At 38.3% G+C, this 15,801-nt stretch overlaps 1 protein-coding gene across 8 annotated transcripts in view; it reads left to right on the forward strand.

Moving 5' to 3' along the window:
• Nucleotides 1-15,801, forward strand: part of IMMT (inner membrane mitochondrial protein) — a 41,474-nt gene that overhangs the window by 23,392 nt on the left and 2,281 nt on the right. For 4 of the 8 annotated variants that reach the window (XM_074332284.1, XM_019749191.2, XM_019749192.2 and 1 more), the window contains 6 exons: nucleotides 3,648-3,751; nucleotides 5,250-5,385; nucleotides 6,387-6,516; nucleotides 10,563-10,577; nucleotides 12,174-12,397; nucleotides 14,421-14,552. In XM_074332284.1, the coding sequence (XP_074188385.1) occupies nucleotides 3,648-3,751; nucleotides 5,250-5,385; nucleotides 6,387-6,516; nucleotides 10,563-10,577; nucleotides 12,174-12,397; nucleotides 14,421-14,552 (741 nt within the window). The remainder of the gene's footprint in view (nucleotides 1-3,647; nucleotides 3,752-5,249; nucleotides 5,386-6,386; nucleotides 6,517-10,562; nucleotides 10,578-12,173; nucleotides 12,398-14,420; nucleotides 14,553-15,801) is intronic. The other 4 variants (XM_074332282.1, XM_019749193.2, XM_019749194.2 and 1 more) reach the window with 1 other exon arrangement.

Raw genomic sequence — 15,801 nt, forward strand, 5'->3', positions numbered from 1 at the left:
TTGTACACCTGAAACTAATAGTAAATTAATTAATCAATTAATTAATTAATTTAAAAAGGCCTAAATCAGGGGTGTCCAAACTTTTTTCAGTGTTTTTCACCAAGGGCCATTTGCGGTAAAATACACAAACAGCTGGGCCACTCACTCGAGGTGAAGTACGTATTGCCTCACCTGGTTTATTTAAGTAAACTAAATATATTTTTGGAATTTGCTGCGTGCCAATTAACAATGGATCATGGGCCACAGTTGGCCCGCGGGCTGCAGTTTGGACACCCCTGGCCTAAATGAATGGAGAGATGCCCTCTGTAAACTAGAGACTTAATAAAATAAATATTTCAATTATTCCCCCCCCCCCCCAAAAAAAAAGAACAAAATACATAAACTATAAATTGCATGGATCAGGATCATGCATAATCAGTAAAGTTACTTTGTCACCATAACTATGTAGTTTTTAAAAAATTTAAACACACCTCACATTGTTTTACTTCTATGTACATCACAAAAAAAGGTAAATTAGACCTTTGGTGTAAATAACCAAAAACTACAACCTTTGAAAACTTAAAGATAATTGTTTTATTCAAAGTCAAAAAAAAAATTTCAATCAGAATTCATTCAGGAAAGTGGAAACCACACAGAATATTTAATAGGCTGGTTGTACAGGTGAGGGAAGGCTGGAAATTGCATGGCATCAGGAAGTTGTATTTGAACCCAAGTAAACCAATATCCTTCAGAAGGGCACTGATTTGAAGCTTTAAATATCCGACACTACTTTGGTGGAAGGCTGCATAAGAGGGTATTGCCTCTTCCCAGGGAACACACAATATGTAGTGCATGTGGATTAGCCAGTATGAAATCTATTGCAATCAAGATTTTCCACCTAAAGAACACCTTACAGTGACAGTTAACTAGACTAGGGAGTATTAGCTAGTGCTCCCAAATAGTCAGAAAACTGTATGAACACAGGTTTTGAAATGTTGAAATGGATTCCCACTTCTGTTTTTTTTAGTAAAAGCAAAAGAAGCTGCAGATGCACAGGGTCACTGGTACACGCTGAATTACTGTATCAAAGCGGTGTTTGCAAACAGTTGCACTTGGCTTGATTGTAGAGAAATCTAGTGTCTGTTTTATAGGAGAGCTTATCCTTGGGCCTCTGTAAGCAGGACAATCTTTAACAGAGAGAGACATTTTGGCCTCCAGATATGTCATTAACACTTACATGATTTATAAGTATTTTTGGGTTAGTTATAAAGAGTTCTTAACACAATACCAGGTTTTCTAATAGCATACTATAGAGTCTTGGAAAATTTGTTATACATGACAACATACTGGTATGGCCCAACCTAGCATCCTTTTTATTTTTTTATTTTTTTGCAAGATGGCTACGGTGGCAATTCACTGAAACATCATCTCATTATTCACACCATAAAATTAATTTGCTTTGTCACTTGGCAACAATTTACGTAGAATATAAAAACAAAAAACATGCGATAAAAAGATAGAAGAAAAGTACCAAAACTTTCTTCTAAAAGTTGGAATTCTTAATCCTGGAGTTAGTTCTGTGGATAGACTTCAGGGGCTTATTGAACTAGGACGGAAAACATCTTTATTTTCCCTAGCCTCAAAATCTTTTCCTTCACTTAAGAATATTGGCAACAAACAGCAGTAGTTAGCAGGACCTGTAATTATGTCACGAGTAGAAAGCACGGGTATTTTCATATCACATTATAGTACTTGCAAATCTCCTGAAATATCATTTATGTTCATCACTACATCTTAATTAGGGTATTTATTAGTCCTACCACTAGGTCTTGGTTTCTGTTTTAGAGCATTAAAAAATACCTATTTTATGACCATATTTCAATGTAATTGGATTCCTTGTAATCTTTTCCTTTCATTTTAAGCATTTAAAACTGGTATTCTGAGAAGCTTCCTCAGACTGCCACAGTGGTCCAGTGGCAAGTTTAACCCTGCCTTAAGGGACTTGCTTCTTTCAACTTTCCATTGATAATAGAGGTACCTTTAAAACAAGACCATGCTAGGTGTCAGTGGGAACATAGTGTGGAGAATTGGTTCTGAATGACCCAAAGCAGAGGCATTACTTTTGCTGAGCCTTTCTCCCAAAGCAGCAGGCCCAAGATGACAGAGGCAGAACCACTTGTATTTCTAACAAGGGAAGATGTCCTGGGCATCCGTGGCCCAGGACACCTTACCGAGATGACAGTCACATGCTGAGTGTGCAACAGCCCCTGCAGTGCCCTCTGTGGGTAATTTGAAATATAATTATTGAACTTTCCTAGATAAAAGTATTTTTATACATTGATAATTTAGAGTGTTCCTGTTCACCTCCAGAGTTCTAGCACAGTGTACTTGCAAGATAAACCATAAGGTAGTTTTGTTTTGTATCTACACAGAACACGTTCACTTTAAACTATATGCACTTTGTAAAAGGAAGAAGAGAAAAAAATCACTTAAAATAGTTAATTTAAAAATAATTTAAAATAGAGAGTTCCTAATAACATTGTACTCATTGTGTAGACAATGCAGAAGGGGGCGGGATGGAACTGGACTCCTGTGCCTTCGGGATCTGGGTTCTTAATGTCGCATAGCATGAGCATCTGCACTGAGTGGATTATACTGTTCTGGGTGGGGTTTATTGTTTGGGTTTTGGCACAATGTGTTTCCTAAATATGAGCTAACTGCTCAGTTGAAGAAGTGGCCATCAGTTCCAATGCTGGAACAAAACCATATTGGACGTGCCTAAGGAATTTTCTAGGGAGACTTTTATTTCTATATGTAAACTTTATGTGTATATATATATATATATATACACACACACACACACACACACACATACATATATAATGTGAAATATATAAAGTTTATATATATATAAACTTCATATATTTTACATTCTATAAAATTCATCTTTGTGGGGGTGTTGACATTAGTTGATTTTCACCTTACAAAGTACAGAAGGTCATTCTTTAGGATAATGTTTTGGAGAAGTAAGGGCCCTACAAATGTGTACACTTTCTACTTATCCTTAAATTATGATTTTGATAGACAGGCCTGTAGTTAAGAAAATTTTAAGTACCTGTACTTCACTGAAGAATGAATTAGTCAACAAACATAATTCATGAAAAGTTACTGTTCTTACTAACTTTTTATGCTTCATATCTCCTTTTGATAATCTAATAGAAATATCTTTCCTTGCAAAATGCCCATATGCATAGAAACAACAATCTTTTATAATTTTGATGTGGGAGTGGGCGCTTGATAGGAGATGATTCATGGATTTCTTTGAGCCTAACCATACATTGTAAGTAGGAACCTTACATTAAGAGTTCCTGCTCTGGATAATTATTGTATATAACTTTTTACCTTTGAATTTAATGTCAGTTGTTTCTGTGTTTGGTCATATTGTCCTGTCCTATGACAATAATCGCAGTTATTCATGTTTACATAATTAAAACTTTTTTTGATGGTGATGGGATTTGGGTCCTTTTATTTTTTATTTTAAAAATTAACTTATTTTCCAATTACAGTTGACATACAATATTATATTAGTTTCAGGTGTACAGTAGACATTTATATACCTTATGAAGCAATCACCCCTAAAAATTTAATAATGAAAACTTTTTGTTTAGATTGCAGGTGAGAAGAAGTCAGCTCAGTGGCGCACAGTGGAGGGTGCATTGAAGGAACGCAGAAAGGCAGTAGATGAGGCTGCCGATGCCCTTCTCAAAGCCAAGTAATTACTCATGGACTTTAACAAGTAATTAGGGCCTGCCGGTGGCTTTCTTTGGGCTGGATTTTCTTTGTAGCATCTGTATACTGTATAGAAAGAGGAAGCAGAGAAAACCTTCCCTCCCTTCTCCACCTGTTCTTGGTCTGTATTGGTATCAGAAATATATATTTGAAAAGGAGAGAGGAAATAGAATATAATTAGCCCAAAATAAATTTGACAGAAACCTATATAAGGGATCTTGTATAAAAAGCAGTGTTCTTTGGTTATTGCTTAGGTGAAGCATCTGTACAGATTTACTGAGATTCTGCCATAATTTAAGATTTTTCTTGAATGGTTTGAGCAGTTATGTCAAAATTTAGAGAGTGTCTTACAATCTCTTTGCCTTAACTACTAAAGTAGTTTTATGTAATATAATAAGTTAGTTTTATGCCACCTTGACCTTGATTTCTGGAAGTTGGCTAAAATTAGGATCAAGCAAGTAAACCAAGTACAAGATCTCCCTCTGCTGATGGAAACTTACATTTGAATAAATGTTCTCATCAACATAGTGGAATCGTTATTTGTCATTCAAAATTTTACTCTCTTCCTGAATATATTGTTGGTAGAGAAAGGAAAGCCTTCTAAGGAAGCCAGCATATCTTTTAGGAGAGAGATTTAAGATATTATGCTCACATCCCTCTAGACCAGGGATGTCAAAACTGCGGCCCGTGGGCCAACTGCGGCCCGTGGGCCAACTATGGTTCGCAATCCATTGTTAATTGGCCCGCAGCAAATTCCAAAAATATATTTAGTTTACTTAAATAAACCAGGTGAGGCAATACGTACTTCACCTTGAGTGAGTGGCCCGGCTGTTTGTGTATTTTACTGCATATGGCCCTTGGTGAAAACCGTTGAAAAAAGTTTGGGCACCCCTGCTCTAGACCATGAGTCAGGGCTCTGAGCCTGTGTGTTGTGATGGGCAGACCACAGTCCATACGAGCTGTGAAACATTCTGAATCGTGAGGCTCCCCAGCACCTGGCTACTTGCTCAGTGAGCTCTTGGCTTCCTCCCTCCCTTGCTTTTCCTTCTTTATGTGCTCTCATTGGCAGGGTTGTCAGCCTAAGCCTTGGAAAGCTGCCATTTATTGAGTGCTCTCCATGTGGCAGGCACTATACCAGGTACTTACAGAACTGCTTCTAATCCCTGTTATACAAGCGTGTGCAGCAAAGGAGAGGCGGAGCTGGCTGTGACTCCAGGTCTCCCTGCTTTCGAAGCCTGTGTTCCTCTACATCACACCACTTCCCTGGGTCACTCTAGTAAATTGAGCTTCCGACCAAGGTGTTTTCAGTTGTTGGCAAGGAAAGCTTTTCTGCCTACTGACTCAAAACGCGTTGAATAATGTTTTTCAAATATATTTTTTTCATAGAGTGTAAACAGTTGTATGTTGTATTAACTTCAAACTCTTTAATGAAGTTGACAAGGAATAATACTAAATCTTTGTTTTGTTTTATTGGTTTCCAGAGAAGAGTTAGAGAAAATGAAAAGTGTAATTGAAAAAGCAAAGAAAGAAGAGGTTGCTGGGGCCAAATCTCATATAACCACTGCAGAGGGAAAACTTCACAACATGATAGTTGATCTGGATAACGTGGTCCAAAAGGTGTGTTTCTTTATGTCTTTTACAACTATTCTTACCTTTTTTTTTTTTTAAAGATTTTATTGGGGAAGGGGAACAGGACTTTATTGGGGAACAGTGTGTACTTCCAGGACTTTTTTCCAAGTCAAGTTGTTGTCCTTTCAGTCTTAGTTGTGGAGGGTGCAGCTCAGCTCCAGGTCCAGTTGCCGTTGCTAGTTTCGGGGGGGGCGTAGCCCACCATCCCTCACGGGAGTCTAACCAGCAACCTTGTGGTTGAGAGGACATGCTCCAACCAACTAAGCCATCCGGGAGCTCAGCGGCAGCTCAGCTCAAGGTGCCGTGTTCAATCTTAGTTGCAGGGGGCGGAGCCCACCATCCCTTGTAGGACTCGAGGAAATGAACTGGCAGCCTTGTGGTTGAGAGCCCACTGGCCCATGTGGGAATCGAACCGGCAGCCTTCGGAGTTAGGAGCACCGAGCTCCAACCACCTTAGCCACCGGGCCAGCCCAACTATTCTTACTTTTAAATATAATCCTTTAGTCAAAGGATTTTAAGAATTCAGGAAAATAATAAAATTCCTACCATCTCTTCGTTTTCCCCTTCAAAGTGTATTAGTTGTTACTAATTTTAAAAACTTGACTTGGACACAAAGTGAATTGTTCAGTATTATTGATACTGTTTATAATAGGCAACGTTTTTGGTCATGGTTATTACCACTTTTGAAAATTTCCATTATGCAGCCGATCTTCCGTCTGCACTTGTGATCTGTATGGGTAGTTTCTGGTGGCTCAGAGAAAGGGATGGGGCTTAGAGTAAGCTGGGAGGGAGCTTGCCCCTAGTATTTGAATAGAATTAGAAGGAAACAAAGACAAGGCTTATGTTACTTTTTCTGAGCTTTAGATTTCTCTCTCTATGTTGTTTCTATATTCCCAACCAAATGTAAATAAATCAGTGAATATAAGTTCTGATTTTTGGAGTGTGATATTTTTGTTCACTTTAACCACATACCCCTTGTGTTTGTCCAGGTCAAAGCAGCTCAGTCTGAGGCTAAGGTGGTGTCTCAGTATCATGAGCTGGTGGTCCAAGCCCGAGACGACTTTAGGCGAGAACTGGACAGTATTACTCCAGAAGTCTCGCCAGGTTGGAAAGGGAGGAGTAAGTACAACTGAAGTGTTGGCACTTCTCTATTTCTGTTTTTTAACAACTGATCAACTAATCTAAACTTAATTCTACTCCATTCATCTAGTGCAAACCTCTGTGGCATGCATATCTCATTTGGCATATAGTACAGTGTTTTCAACATTTTATTTCAGTCACAGCCATGATAGGTGGCACACCTGTGACAGTCTTCTCATGGTTTTAGCCATGGTGGACACAAGTTCCAGCCAGTGTTTAATTCCATAATCTATGATTCCAGTCTGTCCCTGTTACTCAAAAAAAAAATTTTTTTTTTTGGAATCGAAGTGAGAGCAACATAGCCTCAATTCTATTAGAATATTACATATATGTAAAATTATTCAAAATCTTTGGTACTTAAAAAATATTCATAATGAACTACTTAAGCACGCCTTATGACTTCTCTGTGACAATGTGACAACACTGTGATTGAGAATTCACCCAGGGACGGTGCAGTGGAAAGGAAATTGGTTGTGTGGCTGTTGCCTTGCAAATAGCTTAGACTGAGGGAACTTGAATGATTAAGCAATGACACAACGTAACTGCAGGGAATAGTCACATTTTCCTAAAATGCTGTAAATGTGGTAAGAATTAGAGGTTATCAGTCTCAGCAAATTAAAATTCTATTTAAATGCCATTGTCTGTTAGAAACTGAACATCAGGTAGGATCTGAAGAATCGGTGTTAGAGGCCTCTCTAGGCTGAAGGTGTCAAGGTTGCATCATGGAACCCTTGCTGGTTTAGGAACTGAGGCAATAGAGACCAGTACAGGAATTTTACCTGCATAAAGGTCAGCAAGGGAGATTTAATTGCACGAAGTGGAGGCAAGGCTGTCAAAAAATTACTCAGACATTCAGTTAGTTTTTTAATGTAGTTGACTCACTTAAGAGGGAGATACCATACTCATGTCAAACCAAAAAATAAAAGCAGGATTTATAAAAGAGCATATTGTGGAAAAACATACAAAGTTCAGTCTGGGAACAGTGACTTGTTTGTACATTGTCGTTCAAACTGATTAGCACCTAGTAAAGAGGGCAGCATGGACAGACTGTCCTTGAGCAGGCTCAGTTAAGCCATATCTGTAGTTTCTCTCATCAGAGTTTCTCAAGGCCTGTGCTTCATTGAGGTAACAACTGAAACATGGTATCACCCCATAGACCTTCCCTCTTCCATCTTCCTCCACAAGTCACTCTACCACATGACCTTATTTTGTCCTTTGGAAATTGTTATTCACTAGTTTTTGTGTTATGTATCCATTAAGTATAAGCTTCTCGGCATGGATGTGACATTGGTAGATAGGGAGTCTGGATTGGCTGAAATCAGGTTCACGGGGCAGAACAGGCTTTGTCTGTGGAGTTATGAGTGTTATCCTTAGGAATTTGCATTTTCTCATTTAAAATACTGGTCTTGGATCTTCCCACTAAGCTAAATCCTACTAATTTTTAATTTTTGCATGCCAGCCTCAGAAGTTTTTAACTTTTTAAAATTTGTTTTGCTGATTTTGAAAATGCTCACTATAAAACATGAAAACAAGAAAAGCAGTCGTTCTCAACCCAGGCATTGTTGGCTCCCCCAGAAGGACATTTGTCAACGTCTGGAGGCATTTTTATTTGCCACATTGGAAGTGCTACTAGCATCTATGTAGTAGGTAGAGGCCAGAGAGGCTGCTAAACATCCACAGTGCACAGATTAGCCCCTCACAACAAAGAATTATCTGGTCCAGAATGTCAGTAGTACCACGGTTGAAAACATTTCTTGAATGTAGCATGTACAAAGCGAAAGGCCCCTGCCATATAATCTCTGAATTATTATTTTTTTGCACAAACTCCATTTACTGTTTCATTAATTTTTAAAATAGATTATATATTCACATGATACAAAATTTAAAAGGGACAAATGACATCTGGTGAAGTTTCCCTTCCACCCCTGCCCACAGCCACACAATTTTCCTCCCACTGTTACTGATTTCTTGTGAACCTCTGGAGATAGTGAAATGCTCCATGATTACCCCAGCCCTTACTAGATATCCTCGCATCTGAAATCTGAACTCATATAAGACCTCTGCCAAACTTGTTAGTACTGGTTTGTGTTATCAGTTATTTTGCTCTTACTCATTTTATTTTCCCAAGTTATAAATGTCTCGGTGATAATTCTTTATCTAATACTTTCTCTGTGTTCTCATAGCTGAGCAATGTCAAACATATAATAATAGCTAATACTGTTGAGTATTATTTTATGTCTAGACCCTGTTCTAAGTGCTTTTTTATGTGTACTAACTGATTTAAATTTCATGACAGCCCTATGAGGTAAGTAGTGTTATTATACCCCTTTTATAGATGAGAAAACCGAGACACAGAGGTTAAGTAATTTGCCCAAGGTTGGGGATGGAACCAGGATTTTATTCTTACCCACTAGCCTCACTGTTCTCTGGCTCATTGATTTGTATTGGCAGCACCTGACCCTCTTTAAGGTTTTTGAGGAGTGGTGATTGTAAAGAGGAGGAAAATTCATTTTTATAAGATTGATGGTGTAGGGAGGGATACCTAAGGACAAGGAAGCTGATTAAAAGCTGGAGTAATCGAAGGGCAAAGTGATATGGGCCATCTAGTATGTGGGCCAGGGGCGCAGAAAATGGAGAATAGGAATGATAGTGACGTGTATCATTTAGCAACTGATTTGTTGAACCATAAGTTACAGTTTCTAGTGAAGTTGATGATGTATGTACTCCCTGATCCAACAGTTCAACTTCTAGGTATGTGGTTAAGAAGACCCAAATGGATACCTAAAGATACTCACAAAAATATTGATAGCAGCACTGTTTGTAAGAGCAGAATAATCGGAAACAGCTCAATGTTCATCACGTATTGCAGTGCGAATGAATGAACCGGAACTGTATCTCTCGAACCACAGATGTTAAGAAAAGCAAAAGGTTGCAGAAGAATACATGGAGCAGAATACCACTATGTGAAGCTTAAGAACATACAAAACAACCATATATTGTTTAAAGATGCATACGTGTGAAGTGTAACAACATGAATGATAAATACCATATTCAGAGCAGATATCACTGGGAAAGGGAGGACCAACCATTAGGAAGCGTGCATGTGGCTGTTGCCAGGATGGGAGAATGGGTGCAAGTTGTAAATTGTCAGTATTCCCAGGGCACATTTCCTTTATTGCCTATAGACCACGATAGATATAGCCATATTTATGTGCCATGGTGAGACTGACATAGTATTTCTGACCTTGTCCATCTTTGCTAGTTTTTCCTTCAACATTGGGTCAGATTCCTGTTTCTTTGATTGAATACCAGATTAAGTGGTTGAAATTACGAGCCCTTTTGGATGAAAAGTACCCATTTTTGAACTTGTTGGATCCCAGGGTCATACCCAGGATGTTAAGAAGAGGCAGGATACAGGCTGCAGTTCCCCTCCCGTGTCACGGTTCTCACAGTGATGCTTGTGGTCATGGTGGGGAGCGTCCAAACTATTCAGAATGTTATTTCTCTCTTCCTTACCGTCGAATCAGGTGGTCATGGTTCTTAGTTTAATTTGGAGAGGTTAAATGCATATTTAGTGTGAGTTCACTGTTTTCAGATTTCCAAAAAGAATAGTTTCTTAATTACTTGAAATGTTAGTAGAAACCTGGTGCTGAGAACAGTCAGGACTGTGTCTTAGTGAAATACTCTCGGAAGTAATACAAATGGAATTAGAGTTTCTGTGTAAAAACAAAGCTGATAGTTTTAGCTAAAATAGAGATGAGTCCCTGGAAATGAAAACTACTTTTAATATCAATGACTCTTATTTTCTAAAATGTTAGAACTTACCCTATTTATAGTATCTTACAATCCTTTTAAATTATAGGAAATAAACTCTATTATTTTGCTTTCCAGTATTAACATATGCTTTTTCTACTGGTTTCTCATTCCTTCTTGTTTACTTTTGGCTATTCTTATTTAATTATTAATGATTAATAACTGAAATATGTATGTCCTTTTTTTCAAACTGTTTTTCTTTTCCTTTGTAGCTGTTTCTGACCTAGGTGAGTCATTATATGTCTTTTATGTTTAAAGACTTTTGTTTTGAGTCTTAAAAGACTGAAGTCTTTTTGTTTTGCCTACGGTTCTTATATTAAACCATCTAATATAAAGTAGAATTATGTTACATGTGATAAATCTGATTTGGATATTTTTTATATCCATGTTCTTTCGTCTACAAAAGTATTTCACCAAGTGATCAGAAACCTGTAGGGGTGGGTGGGTGTGTGTGTGTGTGTGTGTGTGTGTGTGTGTGTGTATGTATACATATTTTTTTATTTTGCAAAATTTCAAACATTACAAAGTAGGTAGAAAACTATATAATGAACTCCTATGGACCTATCACCCAATTTCAGCAATTTTCAACACATGGCTAGTTTTGTCTCATTTAGTCCCACTTCTTATTTTTAAGCACATTGCAAATATCATGTGCTATTACTTGTAAATACTTTCAGTATGTTTTTTGAAAAAACATAATCATTATACCATATCACACCTAAAACAATAATTCCTTAATGTCATCAACTGTCTATTCAATGTTCAGATATCCCCAATTTTGTTTAAATCAATATCCAAAAGAGATACACATGTTGAATTTAATCGGTTAAATTTCTTATCCGTATTTTGTCTTTTGCTTTTCAATCTACCGTGTTTCCCCGAAAGTAAGACCTAGCCGGACAATCAGCTCTAATGCGTCTTTTGGAGCAAAAATTAATATAAGACCTGGTAGAGTAAAATAATATAATAGTAAAATAGTAAAATAAAACCGGGTCTTACAGTAAAATAAGACTGGGTCTTATATTAATATTTGCTCAAAAGACGCATTAGAGCTGATTGTCTGGCTAGGTCTTATTTTCGGGGAAATACGGTATTTATGATAGAACTGAGTCATTTGTTATGTAGTCTTTTTCACATTCTGTATTTTGCTGTTAGAGCCATAATTCTTAATCTGTGGTAATATATCGGAATACTTCTGGAGTGTGAAACGAGGGAAAGAGAGTGGTTAAGCCTAAATGAGAACCTTTGTGCATGAGTGTTTTTTAAAGCTTTACAAGTGATTCTGATGGACAGCTCTCGTTGCAGATGACTGTCTTAGATAATATCTCTGTTTAAGAAAAAGTGTACAAACTCTTATTAGGGAAACATCTGAGAGAATTTGATGTGAGTTTTGGGAGAAAAGAATCTTTAATTGGATGCCTGTTATGACTAAGCATAATTATACATAAAAAATATAGAAATGATTGTATATGTAAGCTTTGTCTTTAGAGTCAAATTATGGTGAGTTATTCAGCCAGTTTATAATTAGTTCAGATTAGAAGTACTCATTTGGGGGAGGAGGGGAGAAAAGAAGTACTAATTTGGGTTCCTGGAACTTGAAGGCCTATCAAAATTACTTTGCTTGGGATTGAAGACACCTTAGTTGTTCACCCATGAGCTATGAATTTCTGATTGCACTGGAGAATCTAAATCTCTTCAATTGTTAGCTTCTCTTTGCCTTTCTTTACAGCTGTTAAAGTTAAATTATAATCAATCGAAACAAGTTACCTGGTGGATGTATAAGTGTGGTGAAATAATAACACTTTAATGTGGTTTCTGTGTAGCGGACAAGCTCTCCACTGACGACCTGAACTCCCTGGTGGCTCATGCACATCGTCGCATTGACCAGCTAAACAGAGAGCTGGCAGAACAGAAAGCCACGGAGAAGCAGCACATTGCATTAGCCTTGGAGAAGCAAAAGCTGGAAGAAAAGCGGGCATTTGACTCTGCAGTGGCAAAAGCCTTAGAACATCACAGGAGTGAGATACAGGCCGAACAGGACAGAAAGGTAGAGGAAATGAGAACAACTGCCTAACATTTTAAATGAACCTAAGTTGATTATCTACTTTGAGAGAGAATACCAGCAGTCACTGACTTTAAAATGCTAAATGTAAGTCATGCCAACCCACCTCTTGAATGGAGCTTTGGCCTTTGTTCTAGGGGAGGATTAATCTACCAGAGTTCCTTTATGTTGAGCAGCTGCAGAAGTGTAAGAAAGTAACAAGCTGCTAGTATCCCGTGGAGCCTCTGCCCCTTAAAGCTGCTGGAAGAATCTCTGTTGGATTTTGAGTATATTTTTCTCTGCTGATATTTTTAAGTAGTTGGTGGTTAAGAATGGATGGAATAGCTCTTTAGTCTTCTGTCTGGGCACATCGTGTAGTAAATCGGTGTCTGTAGGCTGATTTAGGAACCTGACTACTCATCATAACTTTGTGTCCTCTCAGCTGCACAGTTGACCACTGGTTCCTTCTTGAAACTCTTCCTTCGCTCGTTTGCCAGGACACCACTTTCTTCTGGCTTTTCTCTCACCTTGGTGGCCACTTCCTTACCCTCCTTCTTTGCTCAGCCTCTCAAATCTGGCATGCACTGACATTGGCTCTGAAACCCTGTATCCATCTAAACTGTCTCCAGGTGCTCTTAATAGTCCCATGGCTTTGAAGTGTAACTGCTACCTGTCACCTGAGACATTTGTATTGCTAGCTCCGTCATCTGCCTTGGCTTCGGTTGCCTATCCAGTGGCCAACTTGATGTTTCCAGCTGGATTGTCAGTAGTCCATTCAAACTCAGCGTACTGAAAACAAACTTCTTGATTTCCTTTCATCAGTTTCCCAGCCCCTCCCTCAGCGTGTTTCTCTCTAAGTAAACATGTTGAGCTCAGTCCTGTTTGCTATGAGCCAGGCTTCCCTTACTGCCCTTATTTACCGGGTGCCCTGGTTTTTTTGGGGGGAGGAGGGCGCTTGATTACTTTTGCCCTGGGGTCTTTGCTCTGCCTTGTACATGGTTCTGGTTCCCGTCTTTAAACCTTAGTTCTAAGCTTGGCTATCACTTCAGCAAGGATTTTCCTGTCCCTTCAATCTCAGGTAGAGCCTCTGCATTACTTGCTCGCATATTGCCCTAGTTATTTTCTTAAAAACAAGTATCACAGTCTGAGAGATCTGCTTTGTTGACTTGTTTACTGCTGACTGTCTGCCTTGAGCAGCACTGCATCCAAGCATATAGTAGGCATTGCCTGGCACAGAGCTGGCACTTCATAATATCTGCCCTGACTGAATGGATTCATTCATTCATTCTATTGTTTCTGAGAATAAGTAAGTTAACAAATTCCAGGTAACCAGTGTTAAATAATTTGTAATATGACCCATGGCTAATTAACTGTTAGGCGAGATATAATATGCTTTTCATAGCTTTGGTTTGATTTGGCCTGTGTTGAATCAAAATTTATATTAAAATAAGCAGTTTTCTTTGTTTAGAAAAAATTGTATTCAGCAACTTCCAGATATTTATTTATTTTCTTAGCAGTTCTTCACAGTAGGCATTATTCACAGATGATGAAATGGAGACATGAAAAGATAATTTTCCCAAGGCCACGCAGAGGGTTGTGATGAAATGTTTGATCCCAAGTCTTTTTATTTATTTTTCTGTGTTTTTGTGTTTTTTTCCCCCTTGTTTTTATCTCAAGTCTTTATAGTGATTTTTTCCCCCCGTGACCTGGGATTTGTTAATTCTCAAGGGGGGTGTGTGTTTTGGAAATGACAGTGTTGGTTTTATATAGGAAACAGCCTGGTGCTATAGAGCCAGAGGGACCTGCTTGAAATCAGATTTTTGCCACAGCTTTGTGACCTTGTTTGAGTCACCTTCCAACGTTCAGCTTTCTGATTCATATAAGAAACAGAAGTGTGTTGGCATGCATGGCACATCCCTGGGGGTCAGGGCATAGAAGCTGCTATTTTCGTTGTCACTAGCCTTTTCTCTTTTTCTAAAAACACAGGGGGAGCATTGGGATTTAATCGGGAGTGTGTTTGTTTTCACAGGTGGAGGAAGTCAGAGATGCGATGGAGAATGAAATGAGAACCCAGCTCCGCCGGCAGGCTGCTGCCCACACCGATCACCTACGAGACGTCCTCAGGGTTCAGGAACAGGAATTGAAACATGAGTTTGAACAGGTGAGGACCTGGTGGTAAGCGCTCAGCCCCCTCTTCTACCTCTTTCCACTTTCTGTTAGTAACAGTCCTCCTTTCCTTTTAACATGCGCTGACCACCATTCCCTCAGAGGCTATGGAAGAACGGTGAACGATTTCTAATGGTCCCTACCCTTGGTGAAGAGGGGATTTCGTATATTGGCAAAATTGCTCCTTTTTACATAAAGCTGTACCCGTATGTTATTGATCAGATGTGTTTTGTACCTGTGTCCAGTTATTGGAAGCCTTCAAAGCTTTAGGGAGGGTTGGTACATGGGGTTTCAGGAATGCAGGTAATAATACTTGGCACAATATTAATGAATGAATGGATCTAGATATTATGGATTCATAATATCAGTGCACAGATATTATGAAGTGCAAGCCCTGTGCCAGGCGGTGCCTGCTATGTGCTCGGATGCAGTGCTGCTCAGGGCAGACAGCAGTAAACAGGTAAACAAAACAGACATCTCAGACTCTGATACTTGTTTTTAAGAAAATAAATAGAGCAGTATGAGAAAATTGACACTACCTTATCTCTACAAGTTCCTGCGGATTATATGGTAGTTCTAGACTTTTATATTTGAGGAAACTTCCCAGACACATTAAGTTTAGAAATCATCAAGATACTTTTAATCATAATTAATTTCTACTCAGCAAGTAATTCATAATATATTAACTTATTACCATGTTTCCCCAAAAATAAGATCTACCCTGAAAATAAGCCCCAGTTAAGATCGTCAGCCAGATGGATGCATTTAGTACATTATGACGATGTTCCAGAAGAAGATGACATGACTGTATCTAAATAAATGTAGATTGTTGTCAATGAAAAAAATAGAACATCCCCTGAAAATAAGCCCTAAAACATCTTTTAGAGCAAAAATTAACATAAGACCTGGTCTCATTTTCTGGGAAATACAGTATAAGACCTGGTCTTATTTTCGGGGAAATGTGGTATTTTGTCTTAAGAAGAGAGTAAGGTTTTCCACGTAAGGAAATCTTCCAGAAAATTTATATTTATGCCCATATGAAAAGGCATTGTAAGTTCTATTTGATGGGTATTTTTCTGAGAAAGAAAAGAATGAATATATATACGCCACTGAATACAACTTAATCTATTATGTTTGTGCGGCAGCATAGTTACTTTCTAAAGTTGGCATTTTCTTATTTTAATGACCTTCTTTCTTCTCCTGCTAGCCTACTTCCTTTAATGTTAGGTTCCATTTGTAAATTT

This window comes from Rhinolophus sinicus, chromosome 2 (genome assembly GCF_057876585.1).
Source record: "Rhinolophus sinicus isolate RSI-liver-muscle chromosome 2, RSI-T2T, whole genome shotgun sequence".
Taxonomy (NCBI): domain Eukaryota; kingdom Metazoa; phylum Chordata; class Mammalia; order Chiroptera; family Rhinolophidae; genus Rhinolophus; species Rhinolophus sinicus.